The following is a 22,935-nucleotide window of genomic DNA, read 5'->3' as shown; positions in this document are numbered from 1 at the left end:
AGGAGGTAGGATTTATAGCAAAAGGGAAGGCTAGAGATCGAGGTAGGGAAAGAGACAGAGAGAGGGGAAATCAAAGAAAACTCACCAGTATGCCAAATACGATACAATCACTGGAAAATAAACAAAACCTCTCCAAAGAAAGTTGGAGATGACGTCATAGAGGAATTAGTATTTGACTTTTCTTTTCGGTGCTGGGACTCACACTTCAGGGCCTTTGGTATACCAGCAAGCACTCTCGCCCTGAACTATACCCCACACAACACACGACTTAAGGGCAGGTCACAGATCTTCAGAGGGACAAGGACAAGACCTTTGAGAAAGAAGTCACTTCACATAAAGAAAACAGTTCAAGTGCATAAGAAATGAAATGAAGACAAGAAAGGCATTTCAAGTGAGATTTTTTAAATTTGTAAAACCTCACTAGGAATGGAGTGCCTCGCCTTTAGCATGTCCACCGTTGAGTTTAAGCAAGCGATTGCTAGGTTTGGGTCCATCACTTATCCTCCATGTGGTACCCCTTCCTTCCCTCAGAGAGGTAACCTTTTCCTGAGTTTTAGAGATTATTCCTGTTTGTTTCTTCAGCATTTACAGAAACATTTACAGGGGATACACACACCTGCTCCAGCCAACACGTGGATAACATCGTGCTAGCATTTTTGAGTCTTACAGTTTTGCCTCAGCATTGTGTGTGCAACATTCCTTCAGGTGATGTAACTTCAGTCAGTTTTTTCCAGGCTGTAAAAAGGCCCCTCAGACTTGGTGACTGAGTGTGGGGAGTAAGAGTACTTAGGATTACTCTGATGTGTAGAGCGTTGGGGGTGAGGCCTCCTGACAGAAATGAGAAAATACAGAAGAGTGGATTTGTGGGGCGGGCGGGCGGGCAGCTCCGCCTGAGACAACTGAAGGCATTCAGGTAGAGAAGACAGGCAGTACAGGAACCATCTGGGGCTCAGGGAGGAGAGATACAAGGAAGCACTGGTTTCCAGGGGATGTGAGTTTGTGACACTGGGCTCTGGGCGGAGATCAGCCAAGTGACAAGGCCTCTGAGGAAACTGGAATCTGAGGTAGCTCACATTCCACTGTTTTTACATGGTTCGCTCTTTGTAAAATTAAACAGTAGCTGGGATGATTTGGATTACCCCACAGTGCTACGATTCTCTTGGCATGTTGTTCCTTGTCTCTGTTGAGCCATGGCATCTGGTTCGCCGTCAGTGAGAACAGGAATGTGAGGAACGTCACCTGGAGACAAGAGGCATGGGGGAACTCCATGAGCAGGTACTGGAAGGCCCCAGATGATAATGTCACACATACAGGTGCCGGTGGAGACTCATAGTATGTCCCATTTATTTATTTATTCATTTATTCATATATATATATATATTTATTTATTTTTATTTATTTATTTTTATTTATTTATTTATTTATTTATTTATTTATTTATTTATTTATTTATTTATTATATATACAGCATTCTGTCTGCATGTGTCCTTGCAGTCCAGAAGAGGGCACCAGATCTCATTACAGATGGTTGTGAGCCACCATGTGGATGCTGGGAATTGAACTCAGGACCTCTGGAAGAGTAGTCAGTGCTCTTAACCGCTGAGCCATCTCCCATTCATTTATACATTTATATTATCATGTAGCTATGGCATCCCTGTGGAGATCAGGATCGCTTCCCAGAGTCAGTTATTGTCTTCTGCCATGTAGGGTCCAGGGATCCAACTCGGGTTCCTTTACTGACGAGTGACCTGACCAGCTCCTTGTGTGGGCGTTCTCATGTTAAGAAGCTGCCTCCTTCTCCACCTGCCTCTGCCTCCTGAGTGCTGAGATTAAAGGCATGCGCCACCACCGCCTGGCCACACCGTTTGATTTTTAAAAACCGCCCCATCTTCAACGTTTTCTGCCGTGTGTATGCTAATTTATTAGTTGCTAGGCATTTTCTGTTGCTACTTAACATAGATCCCTAACAAATATCACTCTGCCTGTTGATTTATTTACTAATTTTCAAGACACTCGGGTTTACACACGTGGCCTCAGTTTCTCCAGCTTCCTACAATTGTAGTGGTCCGTCCCACTCTTCACATACCTTTAGTGGCTGGCTGACAAAGATGTCTTGAAGCACGGAGAGCATCATTGAAATAACCCAGCTGGTGGCTTGGTCTTTGTTCAACTCCAAGCTATAAAGTGTTACAAAAAAAGCCGAAGCCAGGCTAATGACACCTAGGAGGAGCCAGCAAATGTACTTCAACCATTTGAACAGGCCAAAGGACACGGGCGTCTTCCTTTCTTCTGGGCTTAGGATGGGGAAACTGGTTGACTGCCTGAAGAATAGAAATTGGAGGATTCATCTCCAGCTAGACACCAAGAGAAAGTTTACGGGTAGTGACGAGAGCCCGGAGTGCTTACCTGCAGGGCCCTCGCTCCCTGGGAAGAAGTTGTGTCTCCAGGAATTCCTGGAGCTTTTGAAGTTGGCTAACTGCTTCTGAGAAGTCACAGGGCTGGTGAACAGGGGCAGCACTGAGCTCACTTAGGTGCGATTTCAGTCTCTGTAGAACTTGGAGCAGGTAGCGGCAGAAATGGTGGTGGCTTTCAGAAACCACTGCGGATTTAGTTCAGGTGGACACGTTCACAAATGGGAGATTTCAATAAACGGGGATCAGTGACGGAGATAAGTAATTTATTAGGTGACAGTAGAGCTAATAATGTTTCCCAGGACTGGTGGAGACAGGCTCCAGCACCTCTAGTACTACTTCCCGCTGAGGGTGCAGACCCGTCTCACCATTGTACAGTTCCGAACTTTGACCCAGACACTTTTAAAACTTTCCCACCCAAGCTCCAGTACATGCAGCCTAGATAGACTAGCAAGCGCCCAAACCGGATTCAAAATTCATAAATCACGCAACCTCTCCACTCAAGGGAAGAAAAAGATGACATGACAGGTTCAGCTGGTGGAATACGGGATCTAAATATTTTTATGTTTTTACAATTAGTACTGTAGTTTTATCACAAGATTATCTAGAAGTCAAGAGATGGAAGCTATCAGTCCAAGACTGAAAGCTTAAGGAAATTAAACAAGCATAAATTGCCTTGTGCTGAAAGGCAAAAATGAATAACAACTGAAGGGGGTGCATGGGAGGAGTGGAGGAGATGCTAGAAAGCATTACTAAAATCACTGGACTTTACCGTCTTCCCATCGGGATTCTGTCTGCTGGTGACGGCCTTGGTCTTCTAAGTGAGAATAAATGAGGCTGGAGAAAAGCGTCACCAGCTTGTTAATGTCACAAGAACTCCACGAAGACTGTTCACACTCTGAGAGCAGATGTGTGTTTCTCCTGAGCAGGAATCCCACAGTTTCCTTTAATTCCTGGATATGGAACCAAGTTGAGAGGCTTCAGTCTGTCTTGCAGAGTCCACACTGGGCACAATTACAGAAGGCTGGCCTGTTTCTTTTGGTCAAGGGCACGGCTCAGCGTAAAGAAACCCAGTGCTTCATTTTCTAATGTTTTCAGAGAAGAGTCACCCCCAGTGCCTTCAAAACCATTTCTATCAGAGACTACAGAATGGAAGGGGGACAGTTTGCTCACACATCAAAAACTAAAACAGTACGGGGTGGTATGTGTTGCCCCATGTTGGGGTCCACAGAGGTTTCCTAGTGAAATCTGAGCTTGCTTTACACATCAGGGCTGCATTGCCAAACCTGGGATGGATTGACCAGGTGCGTGGTTACCAGGTGTTTGGAAGGGTCTGCACTTGGCTGTGCTAGGGGAAGGTCTTTTGCTGCCCCCTTTGGCATTCCTATAAATAGCCCTTTAGAAGAGACGGGGGGGGGGGGGGCCTGCTGGGTTTTGACCCAGGCCTTCCTGAGGTTATCCTGTGTTTCTATCTGTCTCTCTCCTCTGTATTTTTATCTAAGTATTTCCCACTCCTCCTGGCTCAACAGTGCCCCGGGGAAAAAGTGGGAGTGGGCTCCCCACGGCCCCGCACTCAGTCTCCAGAACAGTTCATAACCTTGGAAGAAAGTATGACTGAGCACAAGTCAGTGGACAGGACTTAGGGGAAAGACTTAAAGGGACCAGGCCTCACTCTTTGTGAGCCTCTCAAGGAGTCCTCTATGACTCTTTCCCACCACACAGAAGGGGGAAGGCACTTCACATATAGAAATTAGATCTGAAACTTACCGTGACCACCTGTGTGGGGGAGGGAGATTCATAAGCAAGACCCAAGGGGTAGGCAGCCTGGGTGGGAGGAAGTCGGGGCAGAGGTTCTGGTGGGTGAATCAACTGGAAGAGCCGCCCAAAGACAAGATGGATAGGGAAGAGGATGATGGCAGTCTGGACGCTGATGAGTATCTCTGACCAGGTCACAGCAAATGGACCTACTGAAAGGAAAGTGCATGGTGTCAGCTTCGACCCTCCTGGGTTAGAGATACTTATGTGGGAACTTATCTGGAGGTAGAAAGTGTTCCACGGCAGTAAAGATCCTGGTATGTTCCTAAGACAGTTTTATTTATCAATGCGAGCATGAAGAGAATGTGCTAGCATATAACATCAGGGCAGTGGACAGGAAATGAGGGCACAACATGACTCGATTCCTAACCCTTAAAGAGGGAAAGACAGCCAAAATATTCCCCAGCGCAGACAGACACCCCAGGGCTCATGCTCACCCCTCTTGGCAGTGGTACCACCCATCTTCCAGAACATAACATTGATGACCATGTCACAGAGAAGAAGTGTCATACAGCAAGAGAGCCGCTGGACTCTTGTAAACTGGTTCCAGGGATGTCTAGTTGCAACTGAGAGCCACAGATAGTCCTGAGTGAACTTTTCTATGATCGTGGAGGAGAACAGGTGTCTAAAATGGGAAATTAGATGAGAAAAGACAATTTGCACAGTTATTTTATGTTGTGTGTATGGGCTCATGTCAAGTCTGAGGTCAGAGGAAAACTTGTAGGAGTCAATTCTCTCCTCATACTGTGTGGGTTCCAGGGATTGAACCTAGGTCATCGTGCTTAGTGGCAAGCACCTTTACCTACTGAGCCATCCTGCCAGCCTAAGCTTTTACTCTGAAGCAACCTAGACTAAGGCATGGTTTGTCCAGCAGCAAGATGCATAGCAACTTCTCGACCTCCACTTAACACCTTCCTGATCAAGCGCTCAGATAACATGTATTACATGAGATTAAAACATATTTTAAGATTTATTTTATTTTGGATGTATGGGTGTTTTGCTTGCATATATGTCTGTGTACCACACACATGCCTGGTGTCCACAGAGACCATAAAAAGGCACTGGATCTCCTGGAACTTGAGTTATGATGATTGTGAACCACCATGAGGGTGCTACGGGTTGAATCTGGCTCCTCTGCAATAGCAACAGATGCTTATACTGCTGAGCCATCTCCCCAGCCCTGCGTGAGCTCTTTGTATCATATGAGATTTTAAAATAGAAAAACAATCTCATCATTTGATGATCTAAGAGTTTTGGTTGATTTCTTTTCTTCGAAAGCAGACTTCTGTTCAAGATACTTTAGGAGATTCACATTTGAATCACCGTCTGTATTCCCAGTGTGGAGGAGCTGTAGGTAGTGTGTCAACTGGAGGAGCTAAGAGTACCTGATGAGACCTCACAATGACACAAACAGGGCTGGAGGGCGCACATCCTCAAACCCAGCACTGCAGGCAGAGGCAGGCAAGTCTCTGTGAGTTCCAGGCCACTCAGGGGTACATAGTGAGACCCAATCTCAACCCTCCCCAACAAAAAAACAGCCCCCAAAACACCAAAGAACCCCCCAAGAATAAAAATTATGAAAAACACAGAAATAGATCCAATTTGATTTCTTTTGTGAGATATGGCATGTATGTTTTGTAGGGGTTAGGCTTAGACCCCTCAGCCTCATGCATGACAGGAAAATACTCTGTCACTGATATAATGACCCTGAAAAATATGCTCAAGAAACAAAAAAGATTATACACACAAATATGGTTGAAGAGAACATTAGTGAACTGGAATCGACCCAGGCAGAGCTGAGTTTGGTTCCAGAAGCCATGTTTTAAAAAAAAACCATGTGTGGTGCTGTGTGTGTGTGTGTGTGTGTGTGTGTGTGTGTGTGTGTGTGTGTGTGCGTGCACATGTGTCTAATCCAAGCCCTAAGTGGGAAGAGATAGGTGGAGCCCTGGGGTTTAAGAGTCAGTCAGTCTAGCCGGGCGGTGGTGGCGCACGCCTTTAGTCCCAGCACTCGGGAGGCAGAGGCAGGCGGATCTCTGTGAGTTCGAGGCCAGCCTGGTCTACAAAGTGAGTTCCAGGAAAGGCGCAAAACTGCACAGAGAAACCTTGTCTCGAAAAACCAAAAAAAAAAAAAAAAAAAAAAAAAAGTCAGTCAGTCTAGCCTGTTTGGCAAGCTCCAGACTAGTGATAGACTCTGTTTTAAAAAAAACAAAAAAACAAGGTGGACAGTCAGCTCTGACCTCCAAAGCATGTATGGACAATGCACATACACAACACACACACACACACACACACACGAGAGAGAGAGAGAGAGAGAGAGAGAGAGAGAGAGAGAGAGAGAGAGAGAGAGAGAGAGAGAGAATGAGAATTATCCAGAATCAGCCACAGAGAACACAAGAACAAATGTACAGATACTGCTTAACAACATGGAGGAGAGCTGAGAGCCCCCAGCACAACCAGAGAATGGCAGGTTAGTAGTGTTTTCAGAGTTTACACCTGAGAGTTTTTCAGAATTCAAACATGACTGTGTATATTAGAAGGACATTTTTTTTTTTTTTGAGCTGAGGGCCGAACTAGAAGGACATTCTGATTGCCACATAGGATGAAAGAGTGAACCACAATATGAAGAATTGGGGCAAAATTTAGAACAGGAAGAACAAATCCCATTTCCAAAACTATTCTTTATCCAACATGACAGGGAGTTCACCCAGAGCAAAGCACATTTTTGCTGGAGGCCTGGTCAGAAATATTCAGAGGTAGTTTAATTTTACAGCTGTTAAACAATGGGTTAACCAGAAAAGAATGAAACAAAAAAAATCTAGGGCATGGACATTCCAAAAGGTTTTGAAAAGCTTTGATAACATTTCTGGAATCTAGAAGCCATATGACTGTGTAAGGCTGAGTGTTAGGTGCGTGCTCAGAAAACCCTCCAGGAATTCCTAATGTCACTCTTGGATGACCTTAAGACTCTCAGCAAGCCGGAGGGGAAGGCTCAGGCATGGTTGCAGATAGCCCTCCTGCACACGGGAGGCATGGCCCACTGCGCCCACGGAGCCCTGCAACCAAGAGCGGAGGCTCGCTGGAATCCAGGAATCTCAGGGAATGGTCTAATCTTCAGCTGGGCACGAGCACTATGCTGACACTATGCTAACTGTGCAAACATGTCAATTGCCGCACATGACAAAGAATCTAGACCTTACAGAATCAGTTCAGAGTCATCACTTAGTGTACAAACAGCATCCAAACCAGTCACGCTGGCGGGAACAGAGAGACAACTGACTCCTGGAGCACGCTGTACTAAAGATGCCGTTTTTAACACGTCAACACATGAGAATATCCAGGGAAAAGACAGTAAACAGATGGCCTTCGAGGAGGCCAAGACATTGTATTTACTAGACAAGGGCTGCTAGCCCAGGCTGACCTGGAACTCACGATCCCCCTGCCTCAGCTTCTGAGGGCTGGGGTTACAGGTGTGCGCCAGCACACTTGGCCTCTAGACAAAGACTTAATCAGCTACTTTAAATCAAAGAACTAAAGGAGATTACATTATGAGGAACCAAAAAGAAAATAAGACCTTAGTCTTACTAAATAGGAGACCAGGATAGTGGAAATTACAAAGAAAATGAGAGCTGAAAGAAGAATAAGTGAAATGAGAAACTCACTGGAGTCTGTTATCCTTTGTCTCACAACATGCATACCCTCGGAAATTCTACTTCTAGGTGCCTAAGGGATTTCTCCACCAAGTGTCAGGTACAAGACAATCCCTGCACTGTGACAAATCTTATTGGTCACTTAGCCCATGCCATTGTTTTCTCTCTCTTTTTTTTTTTTAAATTTTCAAGACAGGGTTTCTCTGTGTAACAGTCCTAACTGTCCTGAAACTCACTTTGTAGCCCAGGCTGGCCAAGAACTCACAGAGATCCACCTGCTTCTGCCTCCTGAGTGCTGACATTAAAGGTGTGCACCCCCCCACCCCCCGGCTATTTCCTCTGTTCTAATAACATCTTTCTCTGCAGTGGCAAGGAACCATGGGACGCTCTCCCAGGCTATGGATCATGACTATTCAAAGCTGATCTTAGCCAGTTTGTTATGCCATTGTTTATGGGTTTCAGTTTGGGCCAAAGTAACCCAGGGGGACTCGATGTAACCAGCTATCACACACCAAATGTGATGGGGGACACTGGCAAGGTCAAGCCACAAAGCCTTTGCTGGTGCAGGCCAACCATAAACTTTATGTTCCCGTGGCAATTTGAATACATTTTCAAAATTCACTTGAACTTCTCCCATCAAATGGTAGACTGTCTCTCCCCCGGGAAGCTCTACAGAGTGGGGGTCACAAAGAGCAGAAACTGCTTAGCTCTCCTGAAATGCCAGTCTAGGAAAAGCTGGTCACAAGATAAAACACCCAGCTAGCCCGAGGCTGCCATGCTGGGGCAGCCATGTGTAGGTGCTGTGTGGCTGACAGCTGCCACCACCTGCCAACCATGGTGCCAGCAAGAAGTTGCAGATGGCTACAGACCCAGCCCATCAGAAGGAACGCAACTACCCAGGTATGCCCTTCCCTTAATTTCTCAAAATCATAACAAAAATAGAACGCTTGTTGGAGGAGTGATTTCTTCTATAGCAGCTGAATGGGAGCGGCTTCTTAGAAGTAATGGAACCTTGCTGTTCCCACCACACAACAGGAGAAAAGGGAACATTCCTGAGGAGAGGTTATGGCCACTTTCCCCCCTCATATTTAGGCATTTGATGTACGTTCACATGCTTGTCCTGAGGAGGGAAATGCCAAAGAAGAGTCCAAAATTGTGAGTCACAAAGACTGATGGGGAGACACGGAGGAGTAAATAGCTGAGCTATAGTCTTCTAAGTGTGCATCAGTGTCTGTACTAACAGTTGTACCTGAAGGAAGAGAGCTCCTTCCTGGAGGCTGGTGTGAAGACCCTGTCACGCTCGCAGTTGCCCAAGTCCACGGCCAGCCAACAGTTGCACTGGAAATGCCATTTCTTCTTCACAGTCATATCACTGACGATCACTTGGCTTACATACCTATAGTCAGATAAAGGTCACCATGTCAGGAAGGAGCGCAGTGACTGCTTACTGTGTGGTAAGAGGTTATCTTGCACTTGCAGTGAGTACCCAAGTAAGCAACTGATGCTTTGCAAGGTAAGAGTGATAGGCAGGCAAGCCAGTCCCACCTGCTGCCCTCAGGAAGTTCATGTCCAAGATGCTGACTGCAAATTTTGTTGCCTGAGAAGATTGGTGTGTGTGTGTGTGTGTGTGTGTGTGTGTGCATCTTTCTTTGTTCTGTGTGTGATAATGATCTATTACTTCTTAAAGTATCCCATGCACCTCTATTTTTCATCATTAATGTTCAACATTTATACTAATGACTTCTCACCTTATCTGGGTCTGTAGCCACATCAGAACTATAGACCCTCAGATCTTAGATTTGATCCTCTACGTATCTATATTTTTTTCAAACGTGCGTGTGTGTTTTCTGTGCACAATGTTGTGTGCACGTGCTACAGGGTGCATATGGAGATCAGAAAGCAGCCTTGGATGTCAGTCCTCTCCTTCTACCTTGTTTGAGACAGACAGAGTCCCTTGCCCACAGCTGCATCCACTAGGGATTCTCCCATCTCCCCCTCCCATTTGCTGTAGGAGTTCTGGGAAGGCAAATGCATATTACCACACCTGGCTTTGGGTGGGGATTCCAACTCAGGTAGTCACACTTGCATGGCAAGCACTTGTGACACTGAGTCGCCTCCCCCGACCCTTGGCTACAGTGTTTTAGCCTTTAACTGTATATAAAACATAGAAGAACAGCAGAATGGTACACAGAGTACCAGTCGGCACTTTTCAGAAGCATGATGTACAGTGCAGTGGTTAGCGCCTCCTGCTCTCATGTCTACAAAGGTTTTAGGGTGCCACAAACTACAACCCATACATGAGAGGGTGAGCTCCACCAGTCACTATTGTGCACGTTCTGACTGCTTCATGGACTGGCCTCTCCCACACAGTTCTCCCCATCTCTTTGGGGGTCTCTATTCTTTGAGACACAACAATCAAATACTGAAATAAGGACCGTTAGTAGCTCTACCATGGCTTCTAAGTGAGACTCTCTTACAGTCTCTTCCTTTAAATCAAGAACTAGGAATGATTGGGCTGAGTGAGGAAGGCATTCAAAGCTGAGACAGGCAGAACACTGGTGCTCCTGGGCCAAATGGAAGCCAACTTAGGACCAGGAAGGAGAAGGTCTTGAAGGAGATGAAGATCACTACTCTAAAGGACACATGGATGAGAGAGCAGAACAGGCTTCATGTTGATGATGGAGAAAATTTTAGTGTTCTGGGCAACATCAGACCAGACACAGCATTCCCGAGCCCTTATCCAAGCAACACTGTAACTCTCTTCAGTTCTCTGAAGATTCCCAGAGCTCAGGAAGCAGCAGAAGAGGCTGGCAGAGCCTGGCTCATGTGGTTTACAGCAAGAAGCTGCTCCTGAACACGGTGACGCAAAGGGAAGGAACAATGTCAACGAAGAAGATGCAGAAGGAAATCCAGAAGATCCAGCTACGACCTTGGATGAAGAGGGCCACACTCAACAGGTGTTCAACTGGAAAGGTTGCATTGGAAGAAGGAGCCATCTTGAATGGAGAGGAAAAGTCAGTGCCCAGTTTCGGTGCTGCTGGTGACCTGAAGTGGTAGCAAATGCTAATTTGCCATTCTGAAAATCTTACGGTTCTGGGAAATTAGATTGAATTGGTTCAGCAAAGCCTGGATGCCTGCACACCCACTTACAACAAGGTGTAGTGAATGTTTTAGCTCGTCGGTAGCTACTGCTCAGATAAAAATTTCCTTTAAAACCACAGTAGTCACTGGGAACATACCTGGTCCCTAAGATCTCTGACAGACACACAGCGAAGTTAATGCTGTTTTCATGCTGGCTAACCCAACATCCATTGTGCAGACCACAGACCAAGGAATTATTCCAACTTGCAAGTTCTATTAAAAAATACACTAGAAAGAGATTTTTGGCTGATTTTGGTGATGTACACCTTAAGCACAGCACTTGGGAGAAAGAGGAAGGCAGATATCTATGAGTTCAAAGCCAACCTGGTTTACCTAGAGAGTTCCAGGCCAGCCAGGGCTACAGAATGAGAGTCTGTCTATAACAAAAAAGATAGATTTTTTTTTTTTTACTTTATCTGTATGTATGTGCACCATATGCATTCCTGGTGGTAATGGGGATTGAGCCTTCAAGAATATTTTGTTAATTAAGAAGACCCTCTACACACACACAACCCAGAAGAGAGATCCAAACCAACAGATGTGAGTAACTCCACAGGACTACAGAAACCGTGAAAGGCAGGTGACATGATCCCTCCATAGACCAGAACTCAACGACTGGACTCAAAGACATGGAAATGGCTAACAGGCCAGATGCAGATGCCAAAGGGTTTCTGGTAAAAGGATCAACAATCCGAAAAAGGATGCAAAGCAGCAGATGAATTCAATCCAGGAAAGTCAGGAAATGAACGAAAAAGTCAGCCACATTGAGTCCTGTCTTATACAGAAGGCTTTAACCTCGTTTTCAGGCACTGTTTTGTTATTGTCACCGTTACTATGTGCTGTTGACAGTTACGACACAATAAAAATGAGGGTGAGGCTCGTCCTCCATTATACACACACACACACATTCACACACACACACATTCACACACACACACACACATTCACACACACACATTCACACACACACACACATTCACACACACACACATTCACACACACACACATTCACACACACACACACACATACACACACACACATACACACACACATACACACACACACACATAAACACACAGACACACACACACACATTCACACACACACACATACACACACACACATAAACACACAGACACACACACAGACACACACACATAAACACACAGACACACACACACACAGACACACACACACACACATAAACACACAGACACACACACAAACACACAGACACACACACACACAGACACACACACAAACACACAGACACACACACACAGACACACACACACACAGACACACACACATAAACACACAGACAGACAGACAGACAGACACACACACACACACACACACACACACACACACACACACACACACGCACACCACTGTACTGTCAGCTTCCTTATTTCTTTCTGGGTTTTGTTCTCTGAAGACATGAGTCCAGCAGCCACTTGTCAGGGTTTGGCTGAAAGCATTATTGTTTACCATGGTAACTTGCTGGTCTCTCAAAAGGCTACAAGGGACCTGGAAACAAGAGCCAGTGAGGTGGCTCAGGGGGTAAAGGCACGGGCCACCAAGTCTGACAACCTGAGTTCAATTTCCGGAACCATCTGATGGAAGGGGAGAACTGACTCTCAGATTGCCCTTTAACCTCCACACATGGGGGAGTGGTGTGCACACACACATACAAAATAAAGAAATAAGCCAGGTGTGGTGGCGCACACCTTCAGTCCCAGCACTCAGGAGGCAGAGGCAGGAGGATCTGTATGAGTTCAAAGCCAGCCTGGTCTACAGAACGAGTTCCAGGACAGGCACCAAAATGACACAGAGAAACCCTGTCTCAACCACACCCCCTCACCCCCCCAAAAAAGAAATAAATGCAAAAAAATTTCTAAAGAAAAAGTGAGCCAGCCCAGGGCAGGTACTTACCAAGAAGGGTTGTCGCCGGAATTGTCATGCCAGAGTCGAAGGCCATGCAGGTCCCCCAGCCAGGACCCAGTGGAGAGCAGGAAAACATCCAGGGCTCCACGCTCGAAGACGGCCTTCTGCGGGTCGCAAAGGTGGTGGGGCTCGCTGTGCCCCTCCGAGCCATAGAGGGTGATAACAACCTAAGGTGTGGCCAGAAAAGACGAAACACGAGGCACTGTGACACTGAACTCTGGGGTTTTTCCTTAAGCAGAAAGAAGCAGCCATCGGAAGTTGACAGACAAGGACATTACACTTTAGGACCAGGCAATGCCAGTCCCTGTGATTCCTTCTAAAGCGCTATTGGATCCCAAGCTATTGCCAAGTTAGAACATGCCCCATCGCAGAGGACGCACAGTAATGCGCGTGGGTCCTGCTGACCTGGGCTGTTGTAGCAGCCCTCCTTCGATACCCAGTGTAGACCTGGATAAGGTAGTGAAATGCAGAGCTGGGGTCGTTGTCAGCCAGGACAGTCACCTTCACCTGCAGGAAAAGCAGACGCAATGAGCTTGCCAGGTCTTGACTCAGGAGGGCCCCCCGCTGGGAACAGGCTTCTCTGTGGCAATGTTGGGACCCCATGGGAAGCAGTGGGAGGTGATGTCACCAGGCAAGCACACACAGGCCAGCAGTGTGACCAGAGGGATGAGGTCTGAAACTCTAGGCTCTGTCTTTACAATGAAACATCCTCAGAATCACCTGACTGGGCCTTGGGCAATAAGCCCTCCACCTCCCTCCCACTCTGGTGGGAGTAGCATGTCATGTAGAGGACGTCCAGGGAGACTGGAGTTTCAGATAAACGATGAGGGTCATGGGGCCTGCTAAAGATTCATTTGCTGTTTATATGTTCATATGAAATGCAAATTTTTGTTTGTTTGTTTGAGACGGGGGTTTCTCTGTGTAATAGCTCTGGCTGCCCTGGAACTCACTCTGTAGACCAGGCTGGCCTTGAACTCACAGAGATCTACCTGGCTCTGCCTCCCAATTGCTGGGATTAAAGGCGTGCGCCACTGCCGCCTGTCTTCTATTTTTATTTACTAAAGCTGGTGGCACTTCACCCAGGACAATAAGAAACAGATACTCCACCTCCTAGAACTTCCAAGTATAAACGAAGCTGCAGTGTAGATATTGGGAGAGCCCTTGTCTAGAATGTATAAGGCCTTGAATAAACACACACTCTCTCTCACGCACACACACAATAAATATCTAAACATAAATTAAGAAAAAGCTGTCAAAGAATTTCACTGTTAAAAAAATTTTTTTGGGTGAGGCCTGGAAAGATAGCTCAGAGATTAAGAGCACTGGCTGCTCTTCCAGAAGTCCTGAGTTCAATTCCCAGCAACCACACAGTGGCTCACAACCATCTGTAATGAGACCTGGTGCCCTCTCTGGCATGCAGGCAGAACTGTATCTATAATAAATAAATAAATCCTTAAAATTTTTTTCCTAGTCATAGTTAGGTGTGGTGTCACTTGGAGGCAGAGGCAGGTGGATCTCTGTAGGCTTGAGGCTAGCCTGAGCTATGTAGTGAGTTTCACGCCCGCCAGAACTACTCAGTGAGATCCTGTCTAAAAGAAATTTACCCAGCCAAGGATGGTGGCTCACATCTGTAATTTTAGCATTTTTAGCATTAAATAAATTTTAATTTTGAAGATTACTGTGATGTCAAGGCCAGCCTGGGCTATATAATGTGTTTCTTGGGTCAGGTTAGGGGACAGTATGAAATCTTGTCTGAAGACACAGAAAATAATTTTTAAAAGTTTGAGCATTTGTTTCTTTGTGTGCAGGGTGGGGCACAGGTGTGTCATGACACACGAGCGGAGGGCAGAGGACAACTTGCTGTTCTCTTTTTATCATGTGTGCACTGGGGATCAAGCCGAGTTCATCAGCCTTGATGGCAAGGACCTTCACTCAGTGAGCCACACCATCAGTCTCAGAAAAGAATTCTTTACCAGCTTCCTGTAGGTTGTAGTTATGTTAAATTATAATTTGACTCAGAATAAGTTTTTTAAGTTATAAGGTAAGATAAATATGAGTCTGGTAGTGGTGGCACACGCCTTTAATCCCAGCACTCTGGAGGCAGAGGCAGGTGGATCTCTGAGTTCCAGGCCAGCCTGGGCTACAAAATGAGTTCCAGGACAGCAAGGGCTACTCAGAGAAACCCTGTGTTGAAAAACAAACAAAAATATGAGTCTGATTTCAGTTGAGTTCCTAGGACAGCTATTTTCTGTTTTATTTCTAATCTGCATGACTCCTGTGACAATCCAACCTTGGCACTGAACAAACAACAACAAAAAAAAAAAAAAAGAAAGAGAAAAAAACCTACTTTTTTTTTGAGATAGTAGATATGCAGAAAAATTAAATACAACTCTACCTGAATTCCCTGCTCCCTGGCCCACGATGCCTACGTCTCCCTATCTAACTCAACATACTCAAGACACCATGGCCTTTGGAGTCCAAGCCTTCTTACCTTCTGCATGTCTGCTCGATCCTTCCTCCAAGCCCACGTGACTAAGAGGCTATAGAATCCTAAAAGGCTGGCCAGCAATGACACCCCAACGGGGTTGTTGGTCACACGAAGCAGCAGTTTGATGGTGTTTTCCACATCCACCGTCCTGGGCAGGATGAAGAAGTCACTGCTGAAGAAGGTCAGGTGATTACAGAGACACTGCGTCTTCCAAATGGTGCTCTGCGGGCCTGCCTGCAAGTAGACCAAAGACGCCGATTCTGAGGTAGAGTGAGTGCTAAGGAGTGGCAAGCAGGAGATGGAAACACCAGCAGCGTTGAGACAGAAGGATGCAAAGATTGGTTTCTATACATTTATTTATAATGTGTATGTGCACGGGTGAGTTCTCCCCTTCTCCCCTCTGGGTTCTCGGGGTTGCACTCTGACTGGCAGGCTTGGCAGCCCGGGATGTGTGGCATCGTCTTCGCTGATGACCCATCCCTGCATCCATATTTTCTAACGTGGCACCTCATGTGGAAGGTATCCACCGAGCAGGTGCAGAAAGAACGAGTGTACACAGCAGCCCAGAGCTGTGGCCGTCCTCTACAGGAGGGAGGGATAACAGTGAGGGGCACACATCTGGCCTCTATTAGCCCTGAGTGCTTTCTTATCTTTATGACTCTGAACGAGGCCAGGTGTGACGGCGTGCACCTAAATCCCAGCATAACCAAGTGGATCTCCATGAGATGCAGGCCAGCTTGGGCTACGTAATTAGACCCTCCACAATGAGTCTCAAAACAACAAGAACAAAAAACCCTCTGAATTAGAAAAAAATAATAATTTTGATAAAGCTGACTGGTATGTTTAGAACTTTTAAATTATTCCCTGTCATTTTCCATATGGTATAACGTTTCTTCATATTGTGTGTTTTAAAATTGGACCAGTAAGTATGAACAAATGGAAGCTAGCCATGTGTGTTTGAGTTGGTGCATTGAAAGCCTGTAACGGGGGCTCAGTGGTAGAGTGCCTATCTAGCAAGTGTGAAGTCTTGGGACTGATCCCCTCCACTGAAAATGTTGCCTCTGTAACTAATTCCTTAATTCTGCTACACGATGCTAAGTCCTGCTTGCTCAGGCCCTCCTCCGGCCTGGGAACACCCCTTTCCTTATACTCAGAGACACAGCATCCCAGAGGGACTCAATGGGCAGAAGCATCCCAATGGCTCTGTTATCAATGCTTGCATCTCGAGAGCAGAAACGCTCTTCAGTCTTGCTCCTTAATGCATGACTCACCCAGAGTCACTACAGCAGAACCTTCTTCTTAATATGCTCCCGGCTGGGGGATTTGCCTGAGGAGTGGCTACCAGACATTACTGTTGGAGGCAGTGGATTTCCTGGGAATCCATTTTTTCCTTGCCAAGCTCAATTTTTTTTCTTTTTTCTTTTTGGTTTTTCGAGACAGGGTTTCTTCATGTAGTTTTGGTGCCTATCCTGAATTTCGCTCTGTAGAGCAGGCTGGCCTCGAACTCAGAGAGATCCTCCTGGCTCTGCCTCTCGAGAGCTGGGATTAAAGGCATGCACCACCACTGCCCAGCTTTAGTTTTTTTTTATTATTATTTTAAACACAGGGTCTTACTATGTAGCTCAGGCTGGCCTTGACCTCATGATCCCCCTGTTCTGCCTCCCACGGGCTGGGGTTACACACAACCACCACCACGCCGCAGATCCAGTCTCAGCCCTTGGAAGAATAGCTTCATGATTACCAGGGCTTTGCATCAGTGTGGTGTTACTGAAGTAGACATTAGATCTGGCTGGCACGCACCAGATCAAGGATGTGCAAGCTGGGTGTGGTGACGCATGCCTGTAGCCTCAATACTCAAGGAGGCCAAAACAAGAAGATCGAGAACAGGAGGCCAACCTGGGCTATGTAGTGAGAGGTGTGATGTCTTCTGGAAGGGCCAGACGCCAGGGGACAAGGTGGTAACTGTAAATGTGGCAGTCTGTCCTTGCCTGTCTGGGGTGTACAAGCATCTACAATGCATTTTTTTTTTTAAGGCTTACTTTTATTTTATTTGTGTGTGTGTGTGTGTGTGTGTGTGTGTGTGTGCGCGCGCGCGCGCGCGCGCGCGCGCGCTTGAGAGGCCAGAAAAGGCATTGGATCCCCTGGAGCTAGAGTTACAGGTGGTGGCTGTGAGCCAACACATGGGGGCTGGGAACTGAACTTGAGTGAGTCCTCTGGAAGAGCAGGGAATGCTCTAACTGCTGAGCCACCTCCCCATCCGCTTTCTATAACATAGTCCCAACTGGAAAAGCTTTCTTCTGTCTAGCAGGAGGCTTGCTTCTTTTAGCCACAGCATATTTAGCAAGCAGCTTCCCCACCTACTTTCTATCTTTGTCTATAGCTGTCAGCTGTCACTCAGTGCCCAGCACAGTCAGACTGGCCTGCCACTGCATTGAGATGGGAATTGGAAAAAGACAGCACGGACCTGCCGTTCTAGAGACACACCTGCCCGGCTACCACAGGCCAGCCTCCTCTCTGTCCCCTGGAAGATTTGTTTTCCTTCAGAGTGCTGTTGTTTCTGGCCTATCCCCAAGGAGGGAAGGGGGAGAGGCGCAGCTAAGGTTTCAGAGAGCCCCCCCACCCCCACCCCCGCAACACCCCCCCTTACTTGGCATCCATCGCTCTTCCATGTCCTGTTGTTTTGGTCCCAGAAATAGCACTGGGTGACAGCCGTTACCACTGAGACCAGGATAGGTGTGCACTGCATGGCCTCTGTACTTTTATTTACCACAGCCATGATGTAGTAAGTGCCAGTCCCGTACTGCAGGCTCTCTGGTGTCAGCACCCATGTGTACTCCTCATCTTAGGACAAAGAAGAATCACGGGTTATACTTCCGAAGGGATAAAATTCCTTCAGATCCACGACTACTATTATTCATTACTGTTTTCTTACAAATGAGGATACAAGTCTAGCACCAGAAATATGTGGAAAAAAAAGACCATTGACACAATCCTGAACTCTGCATCAAATCCATTCCAGCAAAAGAATCATGTTCTTTTGATATGTGCACGTTTATGCCTAATGAACTGGAATGCACTATGAGTTTTAGAAAAATGAAACCATCACACATGGGCTGTGTGATGGTTTGAATAAGAACGGCCCCCCATAGGCTAATATATTTGAGTGCCCGGTCAGCAGGGAGTGGCAGTACTTGAGAAGGATGAGAGGGTGTGGCCTTGTTGGAGTGGGTGTGGCCATATTGGAGGTAGTGTGTCCCTGGGTATGTGCTTTGATGTTTCAAAAGCCCAGTGAGGCCCAGTGTCTCTTCCTGCTGCCTGCAGATCTTGATGTAGAACTTACAGCTACTTCTCCAGCACCATGTCTGCTGTCGTCATTCACAGCAATAGAACACTGACTAAGACAGGCAGGGAATGTAGCTCAGTGGTAAGAGTGCTTGCCTAACACATATAAACCTAACATATATGCTGGGTTTGATCCCCAGCACCAAAAAACCCATCACGGTGGCACAAATCTGTAATCCTAGCTAGCTAGTGCTTGAGAGATGGACACAGGAGGATCAGAAGTTCAAGGTCATCCTTGGTTATATAGTGGGTTTGAGCCCAGCTTTGGATACACGAGACTTAAAAAAAAAAGGGGGGGGGTAGGCTTCGAGCTATCTTAGCAGTTAAAGTGAAGCATATGGTAAGCCAGCAAGAGGATCAGAGTTCGGCTCCCCAGAGCCCACAAAAGTGTTGGGTGGATATGGCAATCTGCCTGTAATCCCAGCCTCAGAAAGGTAGAGGCATCCCCAGGAAAGCTGACTACCCACACTCATCATCCCGGCAAGCTCTGGGTTTGACTGAGACACCTCACTTCAAAGAATAAGGTAAAAGAATGACTGATAAAGATGTCCCACATCAGTGTCAGGCGACCCCTGACTCCTCCACAACCCGCTCTCCCATTACACACACAGGCACTTGAAGAGAACAACGTCACCGCCCACCTTAGGTGACAAACTCTGGGATAAAGGAAAGACGCAAATGCAGTGGTTGCAGGGAACTGGGTTTCCCACGAGCCCCTGTGTCCTGTCCTGGTGGCCGTCAAGGATTAAGACAAGTCACTTTATCTCCCTGGCCTCAGTTTTCTCGTCCTCACAGCAAAGGTCCTTCTAACTCTAAGTGATGCTGAGACTTTCCAGTACGTTTCAAATTTACATCCATAGAGCATGGTGTATCAAGTGTATCTAGGCATCGCTCATGGGTCTCAAATATTTGTGTGTGGGCTATATATTTGTCCATATGTGTGTGCACGTGTGCATGTGTGCTCTTGTATTTGGGAGCCAGATGTTGACTCTGGGTGTCTGCCTTGATTGCTTGTCACTTTAGGGTCTCTCACTGGATGAGAACCCATCAATTCAGTTGGGCTGGCCAGTCGATGAGTTCTAGGGACCCGATGTTGTCTCCCACCAGTGGTAAGGGCATCCATATTGAGCTTCTACATGGATGCTGGGGATCCAAACTCAGGTCCTCATGCTTGAGCAGCAGACATTTTATTCATGGAGCCATCTCTCTAACCTCTCAGAATTTCGTTTTGTGTAGGTTGGCCGCCAGCTTGTTATAAAGCCAAGGAAAGCTTTTAACTCTTGATTCATCTGCCTTCCACTCTCAAGGGCTAAGATTACAGACCCCTATGCTCAACTGCACAGAAAATTTTAACTACTGGTATTATTGCAAAAATTCTTAGAAACAAAACCAGTGGTGCTGGGGATCAACACCGGGCTTTGTGCATGGTAGGCAGGGACTCCATCAACTGAGCAACACCCTCAGCTCTGCTTCCAAAGATTCCTAACTCCTCCGATAATGTCATTCTGTCTTATATCAACACTTACTGTCTCTGACCCTTTCCCAAATCTAAGACTAAAAATGGAAATTGGGATATTATTTTATATACATTCATCTATATCTTAATAAGCTTGAAATGATATGATCTGGTCCATGGCACTAGAATGTTATTTCTTCAGTTGGTCTCAACTTCTTTTCATCCTAATGATGGAATCCCAGCCTTGGCATACCAAACACATGTTCTACCACAGAGTTATGACCCAGTCCTTACTATGTCTATGAATGTTTTCAACTACACTGAAAGCTGAGTTTTATACTGTAAATTCATGTTATCATTGGGTTCTACAATTAGCATTTAATAAAATTTGCTTTATCACATATATGATCTCTCTCTATATAAGTATATACAGAGCATATATCTATATCTATATCCTTTTATGCATTACATAACCCATCTTTAATTAAATAAAACAAGGTGCACATATATAGAGAGGTGAATGCTTGGAACCCTGGGAATATCTACTGATAGTATATTGTGTCAAGGTTACTTCCTGGTTGTGAACTTGTAGCTCAGCCATTGGGGGGACTGGTTAAAAAAAACAAGCGTGCTGCTTCATCTTCTAGCTGGGTGTGAACCTACAATTACCTCACAATCACAAGTTAAAAAGGAGAAACACATATCAATTAAGTTTCAGACATCTGATGGCTGATACCTTTCTGCCACACCTGGTCCCTGGGAAGGCTGACGTTCAGGTAGAAGTGAGTGTGGTCAGGCTCGTCCTGGAAGCCCAGGTAGAGTGTCATTAGCAGGGGACTTTCCGGCTCGATGGTCACAATGAGGGTTTTCTCCACAGAGGTGATATTCACTGTGACTGTGAAACGGTCTGTACTTGTGTTGAGGTTGGTGGGCTGGGTCTCCATGCTGGCATTTCTCCAGAGCACGATCTAGAAAGAGGGACACTTTTTGTTTTGTTTTGTTTTGTTTTTCGAGACAGGGTTTCTCTGTGTAGCTTTGCACCTTTCCTGAATCTTGCTCTATAGACCAGGCTGGCCTTGAACTCACAGAGATCTGCCTGGCTCTGCCTCCCGAGTACTGGGATTAAAGGTGTGTGCCACCACCGCCTGGCTTGAAAGAGAGACACTTAATCCTCCATGTAAAGATGGACCTTTCTGCTTCCTTTGTAGTGATGATGTAACAAATTTCCCAAGGCTTCTTTGTTGGGTCTTAGTAGGCAGCACACTGCCAGGGATTAGTGGAAGGGATTACAGTCTCTAGTGGCTTTTCCTTGCACTGAGTCAGGTCTATCTCTTTGTGAAGCTTCCAGAGATGTGTAACAAAATGCTGGCTCTGACATGGATCCTTTTTTTTTTTTTTTCAAAACAAAACAAAACAAAACAAAACAAAACAAAACAAAACAAAACAAAAACAAAACAGGGTCTTACTATGCAGCCTTTCTGGCATAGAGAATTTACTATGTATCCTAGATAACCTCGAATCCGCAGAGATAGCTTGCCTCTGTCTCCTAAGTGCTGGGATTAAAGGCATGCGCCATGCACTTAGCTCTGACATGAATCTAAAATGCTAAGTTGTTGCATCTTTCCACGCTCTTTTCCAGCATGTCCTGTTACCATCAAGAAACTGGTACCTCAATATCTTCTATTAAATCATGGACTTGGAGCGAGTGATAACCAGAGCTCAGTAATACATTTCCAATGCTTCCAACAATGTTCTTGTCATCTGAAGTCTCAAAAGGGTTGAAAGCCAGACCTGTTACCTGGAGAGGAAGCACATTCCAGTTCCTCCAATTGCCAAGTTTTTCTTAAAGGAGAGCGCCCCCCCTCCCCCAACAGGTTACAAGGTAGCAGCTCTAAATCAAATGCTGGGATTCTCCAACAGTGTGAGAAGTGAAGAAGGGATGCTGAACATTGTAACGCTGAAGAGAAACAATGAAAGACCGTGCTGCATTTAGGACCCTTGACATCATTTGCACACATTTGCTCTTTGGAAGCAAGGATTCTACACTTCAATACTGTCGGTGTTTTTTACACTGAATCGTTACGATTCAGATAATCCCAGTCAGTAGTTGAGATCAATTCAAATCACAACACAGAAACACAGTTAAATCCGAATATCTGTTTAATGCTCTCTATTGGATTTTTTTTCAAGACTTGCAGTGTAGCCCAGGCTATCCCTGAATCCTGAATCCACAGCAATCCTCCTTCTGATGTCTCTCAAGTGCTAGGAAAACAGGCATCTGCCATCAAACCTAGCTATATACTAAGTGTGTGAGTGTGTGTGTGTGTGTGTGTGTGTGTGTGTGTGTGTGTGTGTGTTACATTCATATGAGTCCATGGGTGCAAGAGCTTATGGCAATGAGTAGGCATGTAGAGACAAGAGCAGGACACTGGGTATCTTCTGCTGCTGCTGTCTGGGATTCTCACTGAAGTAGAAGCTTGTGTTTTAGCTAGGCTGGCCAACCAATGACCTCTCATATTTGCCTGTCTATGCACCCCAGTGCTGAGGTTACAGGCACACACAGCCAGGCCCACATTTACACGGGTGCTGGAGATTCAAACTCAGGTCCTCTTATTGACAGAGCATGTGTTCTTACCCTCTAGGCCATCTCCCCAGCCCCTATTGGATCATTTTTAAGAGATGAATGA

General features: G+C 46.1%; 1 protein-coding gene across 1 annotated transcript in view; it reads right to left on the bottom strand.

The window, feature by feature from the left end:
* The window catches only part of Pkd1l3 (polycystin 1 like 3, transient receptor potential channel interacting), a 74,013-nt gene that overhangs the window by 27,154 nt on the left and 23,924 nt on the right, over window positions 1–22,935 (bottom strand). The window contains exons 12-24 of the mRNA XM_076573597.1: window positions 21,918–22,046; window positions 20,985–21,216; window positions 18,098–18,291; window positions 15,454–15,684; window positions 13,368–13,469; window positions 12,951–13,129; window positions 9,123–9,269; window positions 4,664–4,851; window positions 4,179–4,378; window positions 3,184–3,364; window positions 2,407–2,599; window positions 2,087–2,321; window positions 1,140–1,239 (exon numbers count right to left, since the gene is read on the bottom strand). Of these exons, the coding sequence (XP_076429712.1) occupies window positions 1,140–1,239; window positions 2,087–2,321; window positions 2,407–2,599; window positions 3,184–3,364; window positions 4,179–4,378; window positions 4,664–4,851; window positions 9,123–9,269; window positions 12,951–13,129; window positions 13,368–13,469; window positions 15,454–15,684; window positions 18,098–18,291; window positions 20,985–21,216; window positions 21,918–22,046 (2,311 nt within the window). The remainder of the gene's footprint in view (window positions 1–1,139; window positions 1,240–2,086; window positions 2,322–2,406; window positions 2,600–3,183; window positions 3,365–4,178; window positions 4,379–4,663; window positions 4,852–9,122; window positions 9,270–12,950; window positions 13,130–13,367; window positions 13,470–15,453; window positions 15,685–18,097; window positions 18,292–20,984; window positions 21,217–21,917; window positions 22,047–22,935) is intronic.

Source organism: Peromyscus maniculatus, chromosome 5, assembly GCF_049852395.1.
Source record: "Peromyscus maniculatus bairdii isolate BWxNUB_F1_BW_parent chromosome 5, HU_Pman_BW_mat_3.1, whole genome shotgun sequence".
NCBI lineage: Eukaryota > Metazoa > Chordata > Mammalia > Rodentia > Cricetidae > Peromyscus > Peromyscus maniculatus.
This window is presented reverse-complemented; position numbering and strand designations above follow the sequence as displayed.